Source organism: Cuculus canorus, chromosome 11 (assembly GCF_017976375.1).
Source record: "Cuculus canorus isolate bCucCan1 chromosome 11, bCucCan1.pri, whole genome shotgun sequence".
NCBI classification, from domain to species: Eukaryota; Metazoa; Chordata; class Aves; order Cuculiformes; family Cuculidae; genus Cuculus; species Cuculus canorus.
In genome coordinates, this window is record NC_071411.1 from 17,474,131 (window position 1) to 17,498,813 (window position 24,683).

At 40.5% G+C, this 24,683-nt stretch overlaps 1 protein-coding gene across 3 annotated transcripts in view; it reads right to left on the reverse strand.

Annotated features, from left to right (window-relative positions):
* ATXN7 (ataxin 7) overlaps nucleotides 1–24,683 on the reverse strand; it is a 90,304-nt gene that overhangs the window by 34,373 nt on the left and 31,248 nt on the right. For 2 of the 3 annotated variants that reach the window (XM_054076483.1, XM_054076484.1), the window contains one exon: nucleotides 2,944–3,048. The exons of the other annotated variant lie outside the window; for it this stretch is intronic. In XM_054076483.1, coding sequence (XP_053932458.1) covers nucleotides 2,944–3,048 — 105 coding nt within the window. The remainder of the gene's footprint in view (nucleotides 1–2,943; nucleotides 3,049–24,683) is intronic. 3 annotated transcript variants of the gene reach the window in all.

The window sequence follows — 24,683 nt, forward strand, 5'->3', positions numbered from 1 at the left end:
TGATATATGAAAGTATCAGTTAAGTATAAAATCTGATTTGTCTCAAAAGTATTTTACTAAAAAGGTCACATATTCTGATGAACAACATTACATTTAAATTATTTCTTGCTACCTGTGGTCAAGGGAAAAAAGCCAGTATATGCGCTGCAGTGCACTTTCAACCCATCTAGTTAGGTAGTTTATCACAAATATACTTTGGAAGAAATTAATTAGCTCATTAGGTTTAGCTAATAGTTTGTTGAGCCTTCCTTTGAAAAAAGTGACATTTTAAAAGAGCATATTCTACTTCAGCAAACAAATCCCCACATGACAAGTTTCACAGAACATCCAGAACAAGTGACCCATACTACCAGGGGTTGTAGAATATCCTAAGAGATTATTCTTTTCTCTGGTAGCAATTAAAAATAACTTTAAAAGATCCTAAGAGCATCACGAAGGTATGGCTTCATTGATGCACTATAATTTTTCAGAACTTGAAGTAATCTTTCTTTTATCAGTCACTGAAATAATGCTACAAATAAGACATCTAACCCATGGATAACTGACTGTAACCAATCCAGAGAGTGACAGCGTACTTCTTGTTTTAAACAAACTCTGTTTTAAAGACTTTGATGATTCCCATCTCCTGAAGTACTGTGTTAAGGAACCAACACCTCACCTGTGACCAAATCACTTCCTGTATTTATCAGCTTTCACATTAAATTTGTTTAAATGTGGGACAACTCTGTAAGGATTTCAAGGCTGCAGAGTCTGGTAAAAAGTGGGAAGAGCGCTAGCTCTGTCCAAAATCACTGACTCAGCTTTCTCACCTTTTGGAGGCTACTAGTTTGGCAAACTGAGGTCCTTTAAAGCCATTCACCCCACCCAAGCCTGTTTTTCTCAGCAGAATGACCCCGCCTGTTTCCTCTGCACGCCACAGCCCTTGCTGAGTGTCTACATTGTTCAGAATGGGCTTAAGAAATACTAATAATCTCATCATTTCCATTCCCTCCTTCCACTTTTCTCTCAAAGTATGTAATGTAAGGTTTATATTGGAGAAGGTTTCATGTTTAGAGATCAGGCTCCTACAATGTGATACAGACCGGGAACGCTACGTTAGCATTATTCTTGTTTAAAACAGTATTTTCCAAACCTTGATTTTGTAGTTCCCTCCTCACTCTGTCCCTTTTAAATGCAAATAATCCTTAAAGAAGAGTTGGAATAACTTCACAGAACAAGTTGAACATTGGTACAAGCAGCATTTCAACGCCTCATGTTTCCATGCCTGCAGTCAAGAAGCAACTCTGCACCTATTCAGTTCTTCAACTGCTTCTTTAATCTGCCCACAATGCTGCTGTGCCAACAACTATGACACTGTTTCCTACAGTACAGACACCTGCTTGTCGAACAGCATTTGGAGATCCCCTGCTCATTTCAGGACAACGACCCAAAGCGTCTGCAGGTACCCACAGCTCTCCATCGCTACCAACCCAAGTCGGTTCCGTATAACTGGCTTTGAGGTGGAAGATCCAACATGTCAACACTCAGAACTGGGTACCACCCAGTCCCCTGTTCCTGTCCCCACACCCTCCAATTTATTTCTAACTGTCAGAATCAATTTAATGTGTTATTTTAGGAGAACTCATTGAACATCCCAAATTCATATCCAGTTACCGGAGAGAAATTATGCTGGTAAGGGCTGGACTTGTTCTCAGCTAATACAAAGGCTTATCACAACCAGAGTAAGGAAGCTGGTGCCCTTCTGGTTCCCTACAGCTCTGGAGACTTAGGTCCACAAAACTAGGGGGTTTAAAAGCAATGGTATGACTACTGCCATCCACAGAATAATGACCAAACTATAGTAGGAATTATGTCCCAAGAGCTATCAGATCCTTCTTCAAGACACCCTGTGTGACATGACTGCAGAAATCAAACAGCAAGTGTCAGGGTATAACCCATGAGGCACTATAATACAAACCTTGAGCGAGAGGTGGAAAGGATAAGAAGGGTAAGATCCCTTCCCAGGGTCTAGGAAGCAACAGAAGGGAGTATGTCTTTTCTTGCCAAATATTTAGGATGCAAGAAAAGGTATCCCTTATTCTCAAAAAGAGCCTCATCACCCATATCCAGAATGAGGCAATCAGTAGGTGTATTGGGCTAGGAAAAAAGGGAATACACACAAACACAGACACACAGCAATAGGAAGGAGTAGTTCAGAAGATGCTTTGTCCATCTTTCTTACTAGCACTTTGTTAGAAAAATCTCCAGAACTCCTCAAGAAATGGAAAGCCAAGTACCCAAAATTTCCTAGCCAAATACTGGCATGAAATTGTTTAAGATTAATTTGTGGAAAAGAACTGCCCACCTCCCGCAGTTCACTTTGAAGGAAGTAACTGAGCACTTGAACTTGAGTAGCACTTCACATCTTTTCAGTCCTCTGTAAACACTGGCTAACACAAACCAATACACATGAGCTTCCTAGCATCGATTGTATACAAACCCATCCGACCAGTAAAACAAATACAAATTGATACTTCTGAAACTAAATAAATAAGCTTACTGGCCACTGGAAGCACACTCTGCTTTACAACATAATTAGTAAGGTTAGCTTTTTGCTCAAGTTCGCAGTAACACTGTAACAGAATCCACGTAAAAATAATCTGTATAAATACACAAGGAGAAATGACAGACACAGACTCCGATACTGGCTGCGAAACAGTATACGTGTCAGTTCAAAACCAAGCTGTATGTATGCAGCACTTCAAGAAGGCATTAAAAACATTAAAAGGAAGAAGATCTTTACGCAACTGCATTACAATGTGTATAAAATGATTAAACACAGGTTACGTTCTTTGACATTATTTATAATGTAATGATCTATGTACCATCGATGAAAAAAAAAATTGCCAGGCTTAATCCTGATTTAACCTCACCCTTAATTATTAAAAATAGTTAAGCACTTACCATAATGTGATTGAAATGCCTGTGGTTTTACGACCTGATTACAGTGGTTACACATCACCAAATAGAAATCATCATGAGCCGGGCAAAGACCAAATATTGGCATATCTAAAAACAAAAAGACAAAATGGCATCTCTCAGCTGCTGACAATTATTGAAAAACAGTTTAATTACAGAGCCATGACACTAGTGTTGAATCATAATTATAACACATTTGTATCAAATTTGAAAATGAGGAGAAAAGAGCATATAATGCAATAGATAATTTCGTGCTGGAGCATTACAAAAGCAAAAATCTTTGTACAAAAGACGAATGTAAAATGAGTGATTACTTGTATAAAACATCTATAAGAAAACTGATTTAGGACTGATTATCTTATACCAGATGCAAGAATGTAATAAAAACAAGACTGACTTCAAATGACAACGCAACATAAGAGGGGATGCTTTATGTGTTCTGAAAGGGGTTTGGATTTTATTTCAATTTCATTAAATGAATTTAAACCAGAACTTTATTTTCTATTAAATTTTTTTAAACCCTTTTAAACACGCAGTCATTTTCCAGGCAGTATTACATGCCCAATGGTTTTATTTGTTTAACAGTGCATTATAGTCCAGCCATCTGCTGCCAGAGATCGGTGTAACAGCTACGTAAGAAGGAGAGAGACACACAGAGAGAGATAACAGTGTGTTGGAGCATGTGTGGATTTTGGAGATAACACACATACTTGCAGACTTTTACTCATGAAACGAATTTCTACAATGTTGTTTTGAAGAATACAGTCTCCTAAGAGTACAGTTTAACTTTAAAACTGCATTCCAAGAGTACTGGAGCATTCAATACATTTGCTAAATAACTTAAAGGTAAATTACATTTATGTAACTAAAAATGTTACACAGTCATTGGAAGACAAAAAAAGAGGAAACTGCAAACATAATAGTATAAAATCATCATTGCTGAAGCACATAGTTAAGGGATTTATAACACTATTTAAAGGTTAAAAACTGATATAAAAAGACTTATTTTCTTTAAAAATTCACAAGTAATAGATATAATAACAATAACTTAGAAATCAAGTTAAACTTGGTTATCTCTGTGCCAGAACTGACCCCAGAGTTTTGTTTTAAAGTCACTAACTTGCTTATATGCATTTTTTCCAACATCCTTATTTGCATTCATGACTGGAACACCAATTATGACAAGATGGAGTGGGCTGCATCTGAGGCACAACTGCAGGACAGCCCAAGGTGCTGCCGGTGGTCGCTGCCGCCAGCCCTGCACAGCCCCACCGGCTCCACTTTACTTCTTGCACGCAATAGAACGAACCCACACCAAACAGTGTCCAGAACAAAGGGCTCCCACCAGTGCCTTCATTATAAACATTTCATTATTTTTCTTGAAAAAATAAGGTCTATACCAGGTTTTCAAAAAATCTTCTTAGTGGTGCATTAAAATTAAGCACAATACCTGCAGTAACAGCTGTAACTGGATTTTGCAGCCAGACGCAAATCCAACAACCACGGGCATCTGACACGGCTGCAATAGTTCAGAGCTATGCTTATCTGAATCACAGGCACCTTTTCGCAAACGAGCTTACATTAAATAAATTAATTAATTATAAATGGATTTGCACTTCAATAAGTAGTGACTCTTGCTTATTTCTTTATATGTTACTTATAAAAAGAGTATTTAGACCTCAGGCACACGTAGCCTATTGCAAACTAGGCAAAACTGAGCAAATATGTGCTGGGGGTGTGGGAATCAGACAGGAATAATAAACTTCTATTTTACAATATCTATTTCTTTGTAAAGGAATATGAAGGTACTTAAGGGAAAAGTAGTATAAACTTAAACATCATTGCTAACGTTCCACGCAGGAGCTCTTTGGATACGCCTGCATGAGAAGGTTTCCACGTGACAAGCAAATATTGCAGGGTCCCTGCCATCGGACTGCTGACAGATCACGACGGATGGATGCTAACAGCACACGCTGTCTGCGATTGGCATTGTTCACAGCACACAGTCAGGCCCGATACCGAATAAGCTGTGAATCTCTAGCCTGCTCCTTCCCGCATCTTTTAGCCAGCACAGGCGTCGCAGACATCACACAGCCTGGATGTGAGGGAAGGACTGCCTGCTCCTGCCTCTCTTGAAGGCTAAAGCGCTCCAGGAGACCAGGCTGAGCCATCGCACTAGCTCTGTTTAAGTACCCTGTTATGAATATTTGCTGGCAATACAGAGCTGCAATTTTAAACTAGAAATGAAACAAATCAGCAGAAATTGCTGTAAATCTATATTAAAATATACTAAAATAAATTACTTATTTTATATATAAATATTACATATTTCTTTTATAAAATTTCAGTTTGCAGATGCCAAAATCTGAATAATTGACGAGCCCTCTTTACACCGTGAAGCCCATCTCCAGAGTTTTAAAATCAAAGCTCCATGGGACAGGAAGCAATGCCGTACCACTAGGATATACACAAACTAATAGAGAACCATTCAAAGAATAATACCAGCTAACGCAGAAAAAGGGATTTGCCGTGCACTCAAAATCACAGCCGTGATTCCAAAGGAAGTCACGCACATGCCTGCAGGCAGACCACCCAAGTCCACATAAGATACCTCCTAACCCCCAGTGCTCTCCCACAGCCCCGCAACAGAGCGGCATCTAAACCCAACCAGTGAGCAAGAAGCGGGAAGGTGAGAGTCCTAAATGCAATTCCATCTGTTTTCTCATAGGATGCAAACTAAACTAGAGCTTTTTATTATCAAAGCATCTATTTATAATAGATACAATCAAATCCTTTTGTCAGAGAAACCCACAGGGCCCCGAGCAGCCCTGGAACCTGGCTATGCTGAGCACTAAGCCACCACAGACCAGGCACGGGGGGCAGAAAGTCATGTCAGTACTTAAAGACACCTGAACATGAGTCTCAATCATGTGTTTGAAAGTGTAAGGAGCGTGATCCAGCCAACACCAGCTCAGGCAGCTGGATGAGTCTTGAATTCAACTTCTTTGAGCTTTCCCATCCCAGGGGGCTCAACGTTAGGCAGGTAAGTGTCCACGCGTTTAAGGTGCTTCACCGCCATTTCAGTCAAGCAGAGTCAGAGCAGGTTTCAGGGAAAGCTTAGATTCTGCTTCCGTGTTCTATCTGGGCAAACACCTCTATGGCGTTGCTATGAGAAAGACCAGTTAGACCACACAAATGTTGGAGAACAACATATAGAATAGTTCAACAAAACATATGCAAGTATGTACCACGAATAGGAGATGAATATCCAGTTCTTCTGTTCTCCCCGAACCACTTACAAAAGTTGACAAGTCTTGCAGTCGATATTCTAATGTCTAATACTTTATAGCCATCTCATTTAATGGCATGCAAATTCTCTATTTAAAAGTCTAATGAAGTTTACAGTATTTCACTAGTGTCATTTCAAATGCACAGTTCCTCTGAGTCTAAAGATTACTTTTTGAAACACTCCACTGTAAACGTAAAGCCTTTGTCTCTCAAGGAAGAGCCTAGCAACCGTGATTCATATGTTCCTCTTCCAAAGCTGGGCTCATTTAACCCTCTCCATCTGGGAATGCTTTTCAAGGTCAAGCTAAAAATTTAAATCAAGACAAACTTTCATTTTCCCATAAACATGGAATTATACGGCACCAACATACAAATACTGTATAGGAGCTGCCAGTTATGTTAACTCTATTAACACCATAAAGAAAACTAACTTCATTTACCTCCACAATATGAAACCTCTGAGCATTGTGACCTCCAGACTTCACCGCTCCTTTCAAATGACTTAGTCACAGTGTTTTAAAAAGGTAACTTTAAATTAAATATTGCTGTACTCTTCACCAAGACTGGAACAAGCCTGTGTCACAGGCAATTCAGAGATATCTTAACTGCATATTTGGTGAGCATGTAACAAGGAAAATGCTTCTTATTTGGAAAAGGCCAATACAGCATCTTTTCTAATAAAAGAGAAAACATTAACAGAAAACCTGGCACATCGTACATCAAGTGACATGGAGCTCAGCAGGTCTGCTCTGAAAAACTTCCTCAAACTGAGCTGCCATCTCCTCCTATCCTGAAGAACGCAGAAGTACGTAGGTCACCTAATATTTTTTTAGTATTTTCAGCATTTTATTTTGTGACAGTTACACTACAGAAACTGATGTTCATGCTCTTTAAGAGTAAATGTGTCTGTGTACTCTCAATTCTATTACTTATCACAAATAAAACGGGGTTAATTGGGCAGCTAGAGACAGGTCAGCATTTTGCTGTTACTGAGCTCCTAGATTCAGTAACTACCACAGCTCCACTGCCTATTTTTATTGGATTTCTTATAAGCTCCAAAATTTATCAAATTTCCTAAAAAACTTCTTGTCTCTTTTCAGACGAGGACCACCAGTCCATCTATCCTAGCATTTAACAAGACAACATCCCTTCTAGAGATTAAATGAAGCATCACTGAAAAATGTGAAGTCAGAATCTTCTCCAGGACAGTGAACTCCAGAGGAAGAGAGTCAGAAGAGCCCCCATCCTGCTGGCTGCGGAGACCAGAACACAAATGTCTTATTTTGCAGAAGTCTGCTCACCGCGAGTGAAAATTACAAGGAGGAGAACAAAAACTGAGAGGAAGAGAAAGCAAAACCAGCAAGGGCAGAAGTGAAAGGACAAAGAACAAACTCTGGCAGAGTTAGGGCAAAAGAATAAAAAACTTGATGAAAAAAGTGACAAGAATACATAAAAGCACTAGTGAACTATTATTTAAGCCAGAACTCTAATGCTCACTTCTTCCCTACCCATTCCCAGCATCTGCTTATTAAGAGTGCTTTTTAAAGCCCAAATGTGATTTATCACAAACATTCATGTGCTGTTTGCCATTTAGTGGAATTCGACAATCGACATTTCGCACTAATGCCCAACATAAACAGTAAAACGTTTTGACTACAGCACAGCACAACATGCCTTCTGCACACCACCAACCTGATTACACCTCCATAATATTTTTTAATCACCATAGTTAATCCTAGATGCATTAAAATGTGATGCCCTAGACTAACTTCGCACTCACAACATATGTAACTCCCTATCACCTCCACAACTCCCCAAACGCAGAATTTATTTTGCTTTTTACTGAGGCCCGAGATCCAAACCCACCCTAAGTAAATGTACCAACTTTTATCAGTTCCCTAGGCTTTCCATTAAGACACCAGAGAACTGTTTCGGAGGTACCGCATAAGGGAATTGTAAATATATGCCATTATTTTGAAATGTTGCCAAATCTGGATTGTTTGAACTCAATTCATGGACCAAAGAAGTTCAAATAACATCCACAAAAGCTATCTTGAATGCATTTGCTCCGTACTAGCTGTGTTTTCCCTTCTCGTTAGAAGATAATAAGTCTTGATCATACTGAGGTAAAAAACTATGCAAGTACACCTTGTTTTAACATGACCTAACTGGCAGATCTCCTTCTCCAAAGGCAAGATTTATTATAAATTTTCTTTAAGGTAACACCAGTCCTCGGTAACATCTGAAAAAAAACTTTAACAGGGGAGAAAAAACACAGCTGCAGGAACTTAAAACTCACTGGCATCTTGAAGGAAAAGAAGTTTTGCAATACCGCCTATAACCTGCTTACAACACTTGTCCCAGCTACTGTCAGATCCCGTCAGTGATGGAAACATTCCTATTGTTTTAACCTTTATGGCTGCAGAGAACATGAATGTCATTGCAACACCTGAGAGCAGACAAAATCCGTCAAATTACTATTTCTAAGAGCTTGTGCTTTGAGGGAGAGAGGTGCAAGGAGGAAGCAGGAAGGTATCTGAGCAGCATTCAGGACCCTCTAGAACAGCCTGCACCAAAGCCGGGCAGATCTCTGATGGAAAGCTGAGCTCTGGCCAAACCAATGGCATATCCTAAGGAAAGCTCCCATCAATTTAAAGACCTATAGTCCCTTATTTTAATTGATGTGAATGTTTTAAAAGAAGTTACTTAAGTCAGCATGTCAAAATTTACCTCTCATACACAAATATCTCACTTTCTGCAGCTAAAATATTATTTTCCACACAATATTTTTCCAAACTCTTTTCCAGAAACACTCAAGTGCTTACCAACCATAAACACATGTGGGTTTGTATACTCATCAATGTTGAAATTAAACTAAACTACTGGCAAATATTTTACTGTTGTACTACGCAAGATGATGATAAAACACATTGCTAAACTGATACAGCGAACAACACTAAAACCACATAATATTCAGAGTACTCTGGTTTACACAAGTTTTAACCAAATTAAGGGATTCTGATAAAATAAACTTACTTGAGGGTTTTCTGCAAAATTTCAAGCAATGAACACTTATGTATGAATAGCACATAAGTATTTTATGAACCATATATGCAGGCATAACAAATTTGTGCTTGCAAAGAACACGCATAATCAAACAAAGTGAACACCAAAGAGTCACATTTACACAAAGAAACACTGGTTTTAAGAAGTCTGTCCCATAAGGCTCATGCTTATGTTGCCTCAGATACAAAATAAACCTTTAGCACAAGATAAAGCAAAACCCACAGACATTCCCATAGCTGAGCCGGTTCTTGCAGGCTCAGAGGGAAGCACTGCTATAAGTATTTTCTGCAAGGCTGTCTAGTTTTTAAATTCCTTGCCAACTTTGCTCTGTCCATTAAGTAACATATTTTTTTTCACTTCCAGCTTTGGGCACCTGGCTATTTGTGGAGCTGCTGGAAAAGCACAGCTCTCCTCAGGCTCTGAGCACAAGTGCGTGAACTTTGTTTCACCGTGCAGTTGCTGACTGATCGGCTGAAGGAACGAACAGCTGAAGACTTGGTTAAATGTTTTTACTGCGTTTTCCACTTTGGCAAAGATAGCAATTACACAGCATTTTATTCAAGTCCTAAGGAGACCCAGATCTCAGAGGCTTTTGGCTCAGGGAATGATTTTCACTTCAAGACCAAAAAACCCCATGATCTCATTTAAGCAGGCACAAGAGCTGCAGGATGAGGTTTGATCAGTTGTAAGTCTTTACCAGCACTAGAAGGCTTTATCTCCAAGAGCAGAGTCCTCTCTCTACAGTCTCCTTTTGAAACTCAAGACAGTATTTTTCCAACGCAACGGTTCTGTAGCTTTTATTTTGCTTTCCCAAACTCAAAGCAGCACCCAGTGAAACCTGGAAGCCTGCAGGCTCACCTCTCCCGGCTCACATTTTCCCTGGGTTCAGACATGCTTCATTTCTGAAATCACATCCCCTGCACTGTCTCCTCCAGCTTCACCTCGAGCCAAGAGGTTTGCCACATACTGTAGGCAGTAAGACTTCTCCCTGCACACCCAGGCAGCAGATCCCAACACCAGCCACTTGGCAAGGTTATGATCACTGCAATTCTCTGTAGCCTTTCCTCTCGCTCTCTGTGAGGATGTGGACTGCAACACTGACAATCGCTACGTCCTCTGTTCTCTGAAATGTAACAGTCTTGGAAAATGTCTGTATCATGCCCACCAATAAAAACTGTACGGCAAATCCCAGAGAGAAATGTGTCACACACACACACACACACACACACACCTGCAGCAACACGTGCAGCTGGGAGTTCTAATTTTAGGCTCCCAAGATTTGAATGTTCCTGTAATTGTATATAAAACACACATTGAAGCAGACATCTACATATTTGCTTAAAGTCGTTGTATATAAATTCATCCACACAATTAATCTTTTGGAAAATCTAACACAAATGTATAGCAAATTGTTCATTCAAAACTATTAAAGATGTTTCCAAAGTTTATTATACACAATAATACAAAGTTTCAGTGAGCAAGGTTACAGAAGATGGTCTGTAGAAAGACTGATCAATAAATTTTTCAATTAAACACAAGTAGTTTATCAAAAGCTTTTTGGCAGATGGAGATCTCCCCGTGCATATTGTCTTCTGTTACATCAGGTTTTCATCAGCAATCTTAATGAGGTCAGTCATCTGCAAAAGCTATTCCCATTTACTCATTAATGAATTTTCAGAGATATGTTACATTTCTCCAGCCAATTTGTGTATTACGCAAATGCTGTACATACAATTTGTCATGTAAGAAATCTTTCAGTCATGCATTATTTTTAGGTGACATGACCTCATTGGACCACTGCTGCATTTTAAGCAAGTCAGCAAATTATTATTTATTGGTTTTTTGGTTGGACTTGATGGTTTTAAAGGTCTTTTCCAATGTAAACGACTCTATGGTTCTATTTGCTACCTGTCTGAGCCTAAAATAGCTTAAGGAACCCTGAAAATTGAGTTTAATTCTGTGATTATAACACAAAACTGAAAGAGAATTAAAGAAAAAAACAACCTGGAGTTTTCACAGTAAAATTAAAATCTGGGCTAACTCAATATGTAAATGTACCCAGAAACATTTCAGTTATTATGCAGGAAAACCAGGGTCTATTATGAGGGGAGAAAAAAAATCTGGATAAGCAACTAGTCACAAACATAGCCTCAATTAAAATTAAATAAATCAGCCATAGAATAGTCTAAATTGTATCTTAAGTCATATACCCCCAAGCACACTGCTGCGCTCAGGCATTTTAACATCCACAGGTTTGGCGTTTCCTCCACTTCCACAGGCAGCACTCAGTGTACTCCGTAGCAGCTGTACTTTTGTAGCAGGAAAAAGGAAGCTTATTTTATTTGAACCTAAACTCAGGGTTGACAGAAAAATGCTCCCCGCAGCAGAAGTATTTTGACACATCGTGACCGCAAATGGTGAACTTGTTCCAAGCCCCTTGCTCTCTCCCATCTCTGTCTGATCCAGGCACACTTTTCAGGAAAAAAAAAAAAAAAAGTGCCATGCGTGGGTTTTCCCAACTTTCCCTATGTAACAGTCCCTAACACAGCAACGCAACTGGATGCTGACTGTATCTCAGTACCCAGGAACTGAGGGAGCAGAGCAATAGAAAAACCATTCACTTACAGATTTACCTCTCTTCTTGCTAACTGAGAACGGGAGGAACTCAGTGTACCCACGAGTGCATCTTTTGTGAGATGAGAAAACAACAAAATTTAGTCATAATAAAAAAGAAACAAAAAAGTGACAGCAGAAACACCAGAGTCAATGCAGTCTTTAAAAATATAAGCATTTTCAAACTAATAAAAATAAGAACTAGAGACAGTTAGGCACCTCTTGCATGATGACATTACTGCAATCTGCATATTAAACACATCACCAGTTAACATCTTATTTTCCCTGCTACACAGGACACGCATAGCATTCATTTTTCCACCTCTTCTACCTCCTTCTTCCTGGCTGACTATACCCCAACTCTGCTCTGACAACAGTGCAGCTTTATTCTTTAATCGGGCAAAGACGCTGCATCTTGGCACAAAGAATAGAACCACAGAATCATGGAACAGTTTACATTGGCAGGGACCTTAAAGCTCATCCAGTCCCAACCCCTCTGCCATGGACAGGAACACCTTCCACTGGATCAGGTTGCTCAAAGCCTCATTCAATCTGGCCCTGAACACCTCCAGGGATGGAAGAACACTCTGCAAACATTTGACACTGTGCACCTGACACCTGAGGGAGCAAAGCAGCATAATCAAAAAGAAAAATTAAGTTAAATACTACAGAGAACCTGTCCACTGAATCCTGGTTCAGCATTTCCTTTTATTAGGCAATCCCACTCCCTACAACCACTCCACCCTGCCACTCCTACTCTCCATGCACTAGAACATCCACTTTACAAATAAGACTGTTCTGATCACGTCAATACAGCTATAAGGAAACCAACGCTTGTCGATGTTCACACACCAATCTACGTTTCTGCACATCTCTCGATTTGGCAGGCACTATTAATTTTCCCTTCAAAATTTACTTCCTTTGCTTTACAGATTTACTAGCAGGTGATCTGATATAATAAAAAAGTAATGCAAGTTGCACAGCAACAGGCACATAAATGTACCATAGTGAAGAAAACCCCAATAGCACTGTGATATTTAATAAGATTAAAAGATAAAGTGGAAAATAAAACAATGGTTTTGTTGTAGTGCGGTAAAAGAGCTAACCCACCTCTTATGTGTTTGAACACACGTGTAGCAACACAAAGTATTTTAAACTTGGCCATTGCATACCTTTAGACAAAGAAATTCAACCGAGTATTTCAATTATCCAGCTGAGGAACCAGTAAACTGTCACTCTTTACTTCTCACAATTGATATATTTCCGGGCATAGAGAGCTGCAGCCATCAGAGCTTCCCTTCCGCAAGAGGATCTGTCTACTCCCAAGTGTCAGGCTTCAAACCAGCACTAGCTGTCCTCTCACAAATAGTTATAGCAACCAAAAAGGCAAGCACTGAAGAAAATCAGGCTACCTGTTCACAGTGCAAGGGCAATAATCCCAGCACTGGCTGTTTGGTATACAACACAAACCCCACTCAGCTTAAAAACTTTATGGAAGTGATTTCTTTTTTTTTTATTGTTAAGGAATGTTAAATTTTTCTAAAGAAGAAATTTAGGTTTTGCCTTCCATCCTTTCCCTTTTTGAATAATCCCATCGCTATTCTTATTTCAAGATGCATTTCTTCACTGTCAAACGCGATCCACCTTATTTTAAGTGCCTGTCTTCACAAACTTTTTCAGAATTCATTCTCCAAACATTACACATAAAATACATGATACCCGCTACAAAATACAAAAGACTTAGAAAACACTGGTAGCGGGCATTATTCTTCCACATCTGGCACTAGTTCTCTGCTACCGAAATCACACATTTCACACTTAAACGCACACAGGCTGGGAAGGACTGCAACTCGTAATATTTTTATACGTAGATGTATTAAAAAAAATGAAGATCCCTTATATTGTATCCTACATGCAGAAGATCTGAAAGGGCTGAGATGCTTTAAAGTAATTTTTCTGCTCTTTCACGGTCTGCACCTCTGTAACATAACCAGAACACCAGCTCAATTGTGAGAGAGAAGGTGATACCTACAACAAAACAAAACAAAAGGGAAGAAGAGAAGAATTTGCTCAAGCTGCTTAACATGCTGATGTGGTTGGTTTAGTCTAATACATATTTTTGACAGATAATTCTAAGACTATGTCTCTCCTCTGGTCCCTCTGCAGCTAACAGTGCTCTTGTCACACTCAGGAACATGGTCTATGGATACATAAGATAGACGTAAATACACAGTGGGAGGGTAAAAAAGGAAACTTTTCTCCCTTTTGTAGGTCAGCTAGGAAACAAAATGCTCCGCTCTTGGGTGAAAAAAAGTACCGAATTGGACATAAATTTTAATTTTTAGACATCTCATGTCTAATAGGACATAAGAATAAACATGATTATACAAGCAGCAAGACAGAAAACGCCATCCTGATGCAGATACAAGATGATCAAACACATTCAGTGTATGGCCACACGATGAGATACAGGGAAGCGGTGTCCTGTACCCCTAAGATCCCCACAGACCTCAAGCAGTGGTCATGGCACGTTGTGTTACAGCACTACGCCTGTTGGCAAGGGTCTGCAGAGATGTCACAGAAGCCATATGGAGTAAGTGTTAAGCAAGAGCCACAGCAAAGAACATACCGAGCTGGCATTTAAAAAAAAAAGGCACAGAAAAGAACATTTCAGAGCACTGTTAACTTCCCCGAGATGACTCAGGATGACAACGGCAAGACTAGATAGATCTTAGATAAGAGGAAATCTAAAGGTAAACAGGACCCTTTGATATTGTAAGAAATTTGTAGAATTTACCACCCTCCAGTACACTGAAAACAAATAACACATCCACCTTCCTAAAGCAGAAAAATGAGAACTACTGCACACATACCTCGGAGAACAACAGAGGCAGATCCTTTGCCAGACACGGCAGTTGCACGCGCATGAATTTCAGGACGTAGGCTGAGGTGTTCAGCTCAAACCCGCTCAGAGACTATGGCAATCTCTACTGGTGCCTATCCAGAGTAGGCAGGAAGCCAAAGCCACTGCTGCCAAACTTGTTGAGCCAGTCCTCCCAGCACTGGCCCACAATGCACTGCTTTGTGTTGGGGAATTGCTCAAAAGCTTTTGCTTCCAGCAACAGTGCGGAGCACTTGGGGAAAGGTGCCAAAGGAGTCCAAGAAAGGGTATCGCAGGGCCACCACAACAGTACAGACAACCCAAATGCTGAACCGCTGCACTGATGAACACCACAGTGATTCCTGCAAAGCCTTGATCTCCCAACACTGTTCACAGGAGCACAGGAAAACTCTTAACATGATACTAAATAAAACTGCTGATGCAGAGAAGCATCTATCTAGATTGATTTTGGTGCTTTCCCAGGACGGGCCTTCCTTCACATCATCATGGCTATCCAGGATGACTCTCGACGGTATAAGCAGGAGGACAGGGAAATGCAGCATTGCATGGAGAACACCTTTTGCATCCTATGCAGTTGCAAACAATCCTCAGAGCAGACATGCTGACAGCACAGTGAAGACTTTACTTCTGCACTCTACCTACTTCACATATAAAAATAGCATTCTTATCAAGGCTATCAAGCCAACACTTCAGATCATTAAATTCAGGCCACAAACAGAAGAGATTTGCAAGTGTTTTTCTAGCAAAGGACATAGTGGTGTGTGGCCCTGCATTTCAAGGCACAAGCTGATAGTCAGACAGTGCCAAAGGAAACTTCCCAAATGAGGGCTGATGCGTTCTGGACTTCTCCAAACACCCCATAGGAACAGCAGTGTTGAAATAGGTAGGCAACACAAAGCAGGTCAGCTGGCTATAAAAGCAAGTCCTGCAGAAGGAACAACAGGTAAGGAGAGAGCTCTGCCCAGCCAAAGCACAAATATATATATCTCAGGTATAGTTCAGATAGCAGTATTTCCCCCAGTACCATAACACAAGTGGTAGTAGCAGTCTTCTTTCAATCACTTAGCCACAAAAAAGAAAAAAAAAAAAAAAAGGCATTTTGGACAAAGCCTTGCCACCTATTGTGTAAGCACACAGTACACTAGAACTGGGAGACACCACTGATATACTGAATTTGGCTCAAAACTTCCCCTCCATAAATTGTGAACTACAACACGCAACAGAAGCTCCTTACCAAGGAGCTTTCTAGACAGTTGCTTTGGATAACACAACTCACACAGAAATGAAAACCAAAATTGCTTTCCAAAACTCATCTTTAAGTACTTTTATGAAGTAAATGCTGCCTACCAGGAAAATCATATAAGCCCTTCCCCCCGAAACACTTCAATTTGTATCAGTGAGAGTAGGATGACTTCCCTCCCTCTGAGCAGAGCAGGATACATTCAAACATGGACTCTACATTTTAAAAAACAAACTGACTGAAGAAAACATCCTAAAAAACCAAAATTCCATTCCTCACAAACCAAAGCTCAGGAAAGCCTTCTAGTTGTTAGAGGCGAGTTAAATACCTTTAATACATGTCTAGAGTCATTCTAATTGAATGGGAATGAAACACACAATTTTAACACTTCCTGGGAAAAGTGGGAAAACTCCTGGGAAAATTTATTATTTCAAAAGCTGCTTTCCAAGTTATTTTACATGGCTGTCTCAATAATCCAACATCCTCAGTGTCTGATTCTTGGAAAAGCTTTTTGTTCCTTTGACACAACCATCAAAAATACAGCCAGTTCACCCAAATCTCCGCAGAGTTGAAGGCCTTTGGATATTCCACACTACTATACACTTGTTCTGAAGGGACAGGAGGATGGGCTGCTTTGAGGACAGGCTGAGAGGGTTGGGGTTGCTCAGCCTGGAGAAGAGAAGGCTCCAGGAAGACCTTATAGCAGCTTCCAGTACTTTTCACGAAAGCTGGGGAGGGACTTGTACAAGGTCATGGAGTGATAGGACGAAGGGGGAATGGCTTTAAATTGGAAAGGGGAAAATTTAGACCAGACATCAGGAAGAAACTCTTCACAGTGAGGGTGGTAAAGCACTGGCACAGGTTGCCCAGGGAAGTTGTGGCTGCCCCATCCCCGGAGGTGTTCAAGGCCAGGCTGGATGGGGCTTGGAGCAGCCTGGTCTGGTGGGAGGGGTCCCTGCCCATGGCAGGGGCGTTGGAACTGGGTGGGCTTTAAGGTCTCTTTCAACCCAAACCATTCTATGACTCTTTATTTGGTACGGCTCACATTTATGTATACTGTATGGATGATGTCTCTTTCTCCTTTTGGCATCATTTGCAACAGCCCTCCAATAAGAGATAAAAATAAGCAATGCCGTAAACTCTTCCTCAGCAGAGTAATCCAGATCCAAATGGTACTTTCTCCAGTTCACAGAGTTACTGGGAACAGCCTCAGGGATTTCAGTCAATGAAACTTTTGATTTCTATTACCTGACTTTCAGACAGAGGTAATTACTGAAAATAAATTTTTAAAAAATGCTATCCTAAATGTTAAATAATATAAGCCAATTCCCACTTGCTGTTTAGTTTTTGCAATGCATTGCTTAGAACCAATGCTAACTTACACTCCAGTTATTCACTGATACAACATCTCTAACAGTCCTAAAGACAATCAAGATACCAGATCTACTGTGCTATACAATCCTGTAGGGAGCGATGTAAAAATCGGATGAGATTCACACTGAGAAGTTACATAATAAAGCATGGTTTAATGGATTCTAGGACCACCAGACCAAATACCTGCTAGAAAATTCAGTATTTTCTCTAAGCAACTGTCACATTGTTTCGGAAACAGCTTTAAAGTTAGAATCCAAGCATTATTTCACAGACGTTTCACTCAGCAGAGATGGAGGAGCAGGCACTACTGGGAGGAAAAAAACAAGCTTGTAGCACCACACCCTCGGGGTAAACTGATAGCGATTTTCTTCTGTATTTTAGCCCGGAACAATAGCCAGAGGGTGTCATTCAGGCTACAGACACCTTGACAAAGAAAAGACTGCAATACATAGGGGCTGACAATTGAAATGTTTGCATAGCGAAGTTCTCCTCTGCTGTGGGATCACAAGGCTGTGGTGACCCTGGCTATCTCACATGTGCAAACTCTCTAGCCCTCAGCGCCCCATAACCTGGTCCTGCACACAAGCAAAACCCTTGTTGCCTTCAGTGGCTGTTGACAAGACCTCACATCCCCAGATACCACTTAAGACACTAGCAGAACTCTAGCTTCCCACTGACAACATCTTCATCGCTTATGCGGTCAATGCAAAAAACCTGTAGATAGAAAACTGCATTTGTGAAGGGCAAAATGCAACAGAATTTGACGTTAAAGTAAAACAAGCATGCAATTTACTGTTTATTCAGCATATTATTTGCTTTTCACATTTAACTCATTAAAGCTTCCACATTTAATTTTAATGCAAGCTGCTATAGGATTTTGGGGCAACTCTATCAGTATGAAATTGTCCAACACACTTTCTTGCACATCAAACTGTGAGAGCACTAGATTTCAGAACAAAATCACACACCATAGACCTGCGACCAACAAAGCCGCTCCCTACTGGATTTTATCCATTCAGATACTTTGTATATGTTTTTCCAGTGCCAGTTGAGAATATTGCATTTCTATTAACACTACAAGAAAGTGATAAAAGATTCAAGTCCTGCTTAGCCACAGAAAAGCAGACCAAGAACACTCTCTATGTTTTCTGGCTCTTACAATCCCACCGGAAGAGAAGGGGTAACCAATTATCCCTTTCACCTTTTATTATCAATGAAGTTTGTCTCCTTGCTGCGCTGAAGCTATCAAAAGCCAAAATCAGGGCAGGGATTACATCATAAATAAACGATCTTTCTCATGGGAAAACAGCTTATTCCACAAGGGCTGATACACAAATAACTGAGCATTTGAGTTTTTCTAATCCACTTGGGCCAATAACCTAGAATATTTACCATCACACTGACTGTTTCCAAAGCCAGCAATAATGACTCAATGGGATGTAGGAGCCGCTGTGCACACAGTTTACTTTGATGAAGTTGTGTATCCCATACTACCATGGGTATCTGATTTATCAGGAGAATCAGTTTGAGAGCCACTGCACCTCTGGTCCCGGCTCACAGCTGTACACAGTCTGCACAAGCCGGGAGACCTTTTGCCTGTGCAAAGCCTTCTAGCATCAGGAACAGCAATTACAATAAATTCATTGCCTTCCATGACAACTGCTTTTACAGTTGTGCTACTCTGCTCCATTATACTTTGAATTCCCTTTGCCAGATTTTAACACTTGCTGCTAAAAGCCTCGAGCTGTATTAATCTCTGTGCTGTCACCTACGCTGTAAGAATGCCTAGGAAATAATGCTGAGTATCACATATACATCCAGTTTCCACAGCCGTGGTGATTTTCTTCATTAAAAGGGAAGAGAAACAGTTTTCGAGCACCTTATAGACTATTTAGAGTACTGAATTACACCTCAAATATTATCACGATTTGTGAAAGATGAAAGCTTTTTGAGTGGTGAGAGATCATGCGTATCCCCAGTTGGCCTCGGGCAGTTGCAGCCACAGGCCAGGCACAGTCAGAGGAGGTGTAAGAAGCGTGAGCGTTTCCTTTTATAGATCCACTGCAATGGAAGGAATAGCTTTTGAAATAGTTACCTCAGAGAGAGCAATCTGCACCCTCTTAACCCAATTTATTTAAAAGTACCCTTCACTAAGCCTTTTTGTCTTTCCTGCTCTACTTAGATGACAGCGTTATCAACTCGTGTGAAAATCATATTTCTACACATGTATTGTACTGTTCATCTCTTACTGAACACTTGTTAAATGTAGAACAGAAACAATAAAAAAAGCGATATTTAATCAAGTATTAGCAAGGCATCATCTCTTCTGCGTAGGGATAACCTAGCTAATCATATATATCACTTAAGAAGTGTTAGATAACAGTGAATTCCTGACTGTTACATATGTGTATAGACAAGTATTTGAAGGCTTCTTATATTAAAAAAAATATCCTGCTTCCTCACACATTGGACTTGATGAACACTATGAGTCTTAAAGGTCTTTTCCAACCTAAACCATTCTGTGATATTGCAGACAGATTGAGGCTGTTTTGTGGCTGTGTTTCCAGTAAAGGTCCTCAACACCTTGCAATATTATGCTAATATTACGATTATATCCCAAACCTGCAAAGTATCTTTAAAGCTTAAAAGATGACACAGTTCTAACTTGCAGTCTAACATCACAATATTCTATTTATAACATGTGACTCATCTTGCCAGAAATAATTAAATATTGTAAACAGAACTTAGATTTAAGGGGAAAAAATAACAAGAAGAAAAGGAGGGACAGTCACTGCAGATAATCTCAAAAGCAGCTCAAAAACATGCAATTTGAAAGGATGCAGTCTCATAAAATCTCCACAATTTTCTCAAACAGTTCAATGCACTTTTAAAGTCTCCTTGTAATTGTTTCCTGATAACCAGTCCACAAATCCTTAGAACGCTTTGTGTAAATAGTCAATTAAAATGCAATGAAATGGAGATTTATCTGACTACAGACTGAGAATAGCTATGCAGAACGTCAAAAAAGAAGCATGGCACTTTGTGCTGCTACCTTAAAATATTTATTTCAATCTATTAAAAATTCTCAAGGTGTGTTTGCAGGCCGTCAAGGACTACAGAGCCCTCTAAGCATCTTTGACATGATTTAACGCACTAAAAATCAACTCAATTGAGCACCTTCCAAGGCTGAATAAAAACAAATTTAAATTTGAAATAAGATGCTGTCTCCTACTTGTATTTACAACTTAATATTGGAACAAAAGTTTCAGCAATGCCTTAATTATTTATTGAACCTGCTGCTGGGAAAATTCTAGACCTTAGGTTTATGTGATAAAGATGCTCCTAGTGAGCCCTCCTGGGCTAAAGAATAACAAAGGTTCATGGCACAGCTCTCTATGCTCACAGCTCTGATCAATTCCATTAACAACAATTAAAATAATCAAACCTCAAAGACTGTTGAAGGCTCTAGATGTTCACGGAACTTCTCCCCCCACCCCCCAGACATACTAACTGTCCCAGACCAGAAGTTCAACTGCTATCGGATGACACGATGGTGAATGGAATTTGCTCCCACTTGCTCTCCTCAGATTCCTACCACCATAAAGTCTTCTGGAATGTCTTCTGAAGGTGCCTAACAAGAATTGACAGTCTGCATTCCCACAGAAAACTCAACACATCTTTATTGAGATCAGTATAGTCTAAAAGCCATGAGAGCTGTACCACGCTAAACCATCACACCGGCAGTATGAATGCTGACCTCTGACAGACCAGCCTACACCACCACCACCGACACCTCTGAGTGCATCTCGTGTACCTGTGACCACTAATCTCACCCTGCGACACAGTAATTGCCTCCATTGCATCTCCCTGCGACACAGTAATTGCCTCCATTGCATCTCCCTCCGTGACCAGAGAGGATGACCTCAGCCAAAACACCTCAGCTACCTACAGAGAGCGGACAGAATCTTCCCTGGGACTCTCCAAGCACCAAGCCTGAACAGACAGAACAAACCACTGCGGGCTGTATGGATGCTGTAAGGGTGGCAAAGAGCTCTTTTCAGTCAAGATTCAACAATCTTGATCAATGACAATCGATCAAATCGAGCTCAAGACCTACATTACAAGTGTTCTGTCCTCCTCCTCCTCTACTTTGTTGCCAATGAGCTTTAAATGATGGTGACAGTTCTAGGGAGGTGCTGGAAACGAGCAGTACCAAGGGATTCATGTCTCAAAGGCTGTAACACACACACACACACACACACACACACACACACACACACACACAGACAAAGGGAGGTGCATATGTAACTGAAAGGATGAGATACTTAAGCTCCTGCCAAGACATCCCATGGTTTCAGCATGCACGAAGCTATCAGAGCAAAACACCCAAACAATTTTAAACTGTCTAACCAAATCTTTCTCCTGCTCTCTGCAGTCTTCTTCTCCATTCCGAGATGCTATCAATTCCTTTGCATTATTATACATATTTCAAAACTATTTCATGGCTCTAAAAAAGGAACTAACCAACTTTCACACCAACCAACTTCAAAAGGGTTGCAGATATTAACAATCTTTCCTGCAAGTAAGGATGACCTCTGTTAAGAGCAGACGGGTACCTTGTCTCTCCAGTACAGCCTTGTGGGTGGTGGTGGCTTGTTTTTTTGGTTTTGTTGTATTTAAAACAACATGCAAGATAACTCACAGCAACTGGACCCTTACTGAGGAGAGAATCAGAGCGTCTCAGGGGTGAGGGAAGGTTAAGCCCCCATTCCCAATGAACAGCTTCAGGCCCCATCGTTCCTACACGGAACCTTTCTACTCTTCCACAGGGCGAAACCAGCCAACTTGATTTTGCAAGAAGCATAAGTTCACTCTGCTGAAGTCTGCCAAAGTCACCACGAATCAACTCCACGCTTACAAACACAGTTCTATTTAGAGCTCATCTTCACAACAATAATGGGCTGTATTTTTTCAAAAAAGAAAACTCAGGTTAGCAAGAATCTCCTGAAAAATTAACTTGTTTGCCAACACTTCAAGCACTGGTTCGAATTTGACACTAAGAATCATTTTCTTCAAACGAAAAAGTATCAGATAACAGCAACATCAACCTCCTTTGGCACCTGCTGCATCCCCAAGATGCTGTGAGCAGGTGAGCTGGTTGGCACACGCTCCCACTCTCACACACGTCTGAAGGATGCACTTCAGCGAAGTTTCATTTTAAAAATCTAAGAATAATGGATGAAGACGACTAGATTTCCTGCCTCACTGTTTCAGAAAACATTTATAGGTTATAATGCAATACACAATACTTGTTTCATCACAGCCAAAGCCATGTGGTGGGCGAATCACACCTTCAGCTGGTTCACAAGCAGCAAGTAATTAAGTGACTGTGAGCTAAAAGATTCTGTCATGCGAACTACATATGAAAATAACTGACAAACGATGTCTTCTGACATGCTCTTACATTGACAGTACTGCTCACCACAAGAAGATTTCAGTCTACAAAGTCAAAGTAAATTTTGAAGGGTACTTCAAACTAACATTTTCCCAAGGTGAAGGACACCCCTTTTCTGTTTCCATATGTTGGGGATTTTCTGTACCAAAAGCAAGCCAAGGCCATCTGGCCTGTACCTTATTCCTGTGGCTCTGATTTCTACATTGAAGCTCCGCATGGACTGTTACTGCCTCAAAAAGCAACATGTAAAAATAGCAACCATCCAGTGAGTTTCTCATGTTGGTGAAGGCCTACAAGAATGCCAGCAGGAATAATTGTGTTTTATGGATCAGCAGAATAGAAAATATAAGAACAGTGAAAAGGGAACCGGGAAGCAGAAGACACGAACACCAGGAGTTTGAGAAGCCCAAATTCAATTTCTAGTTTTCACTTCGATGCAAGCTTGGTTATGTCAATGAGGGTTAGATACTGAAAAAAAAAAAAAGTGTTTGAGACTATGAACTAATTTTAGTTTCCTGATCCCTACATGGAACTAGCATCACTGACAGGTATTAAGGACTCATCAGACTACACAGCCACTGGTGTGCTGAGAGAGGAGCTGCCTGATCAGCAAATAGGAAATGTCAGTGACAAAGGTGTGTCTGAAATCCTGCCTCTCTCCACGGTTTGCAAATGCTGTCCTGGAACTACACACTTATGTCCTTTATTCCTTTAAAGGCATAACAGGAATCATTTGTTTCCTTTAAAGCAAAACAAAAGGAGAAGCTGGTAATGTTAAGCCTCTTTTTCATATAGTCTTAGGACAACAGGAACACTCACTCTTCATTCCAGAAACCCAGACTACCGCCTGGGAGCCTGAAACCCACCTCTAACCACCAGGCAGGCCGAGGACAGAGCTACTCCCACAAGACGACACAGAGAAATGGCACGTGGGAAAGGAACCAAACCATACCCCAGCGGGTACACAGGCCGGCGGGAGCCTGACCTGAAAGCTGACAATTGTTAAACAAAGAAAACAGTTCTTGGGTTTGAACCCAATTCTGATAAGTGAGCTGTAAAGCCATGTTCCCTCCTTCACTGCCTCTCCCGGCCATGAATATTTAATTCTTTTATGCAAACTGGAAGAGTTGCAATGCAAGGTTAAATTAGCCTAAATAACCTTGAAATCCTTTTGTGAAGTTGGGCCTCTGAGTCAACTCCCAATCTGCAGAGAAAGAACTTTCTTCTGCTATCAGCCGTTTTTAAAATGCCATGCCATACCATGGCAAAAATCTTGAGATTACAGTTGATTTTGTGAAGTTTACACCTCTGATTCACCTTTCTGGCTTAAGATCTACAGTTGAAACATTTATTTAATAAATGTTTATTTCTCAGCTTTGAGTGCAAAATTCCTCCTGGGAAAAGGAATTAGTCACAGTATTGAAATTTTATTTGATAACACAAGCCATACATATGCTGGCATGTTTTGCTGCTCCGCTAGTTCTTTAAGTGCAAACTTAATGAACACTTCTTCTTTAGCTTTACCTCGTAGTAGGCCGAGCTCCCTACAGACCAGCTACAGGTATACGCCAAGCCGGTGTCTCATCCATATGTCATAAAGCAACCAAAACACATAGACTCCTGGAAGCTTGACAGAGCAACTGAGTTTCACTTTTAATTCTCAAAGTGTTTTATGAACTTCCTTCAACTCATAATCCCACAAATCATTCACACGGTTGGAGTCGGCGCAGAGAAGCTGTCACTCAGCTCGCAGCCTATGCAAAAACAGTTTCACCATCTCCCTCCAA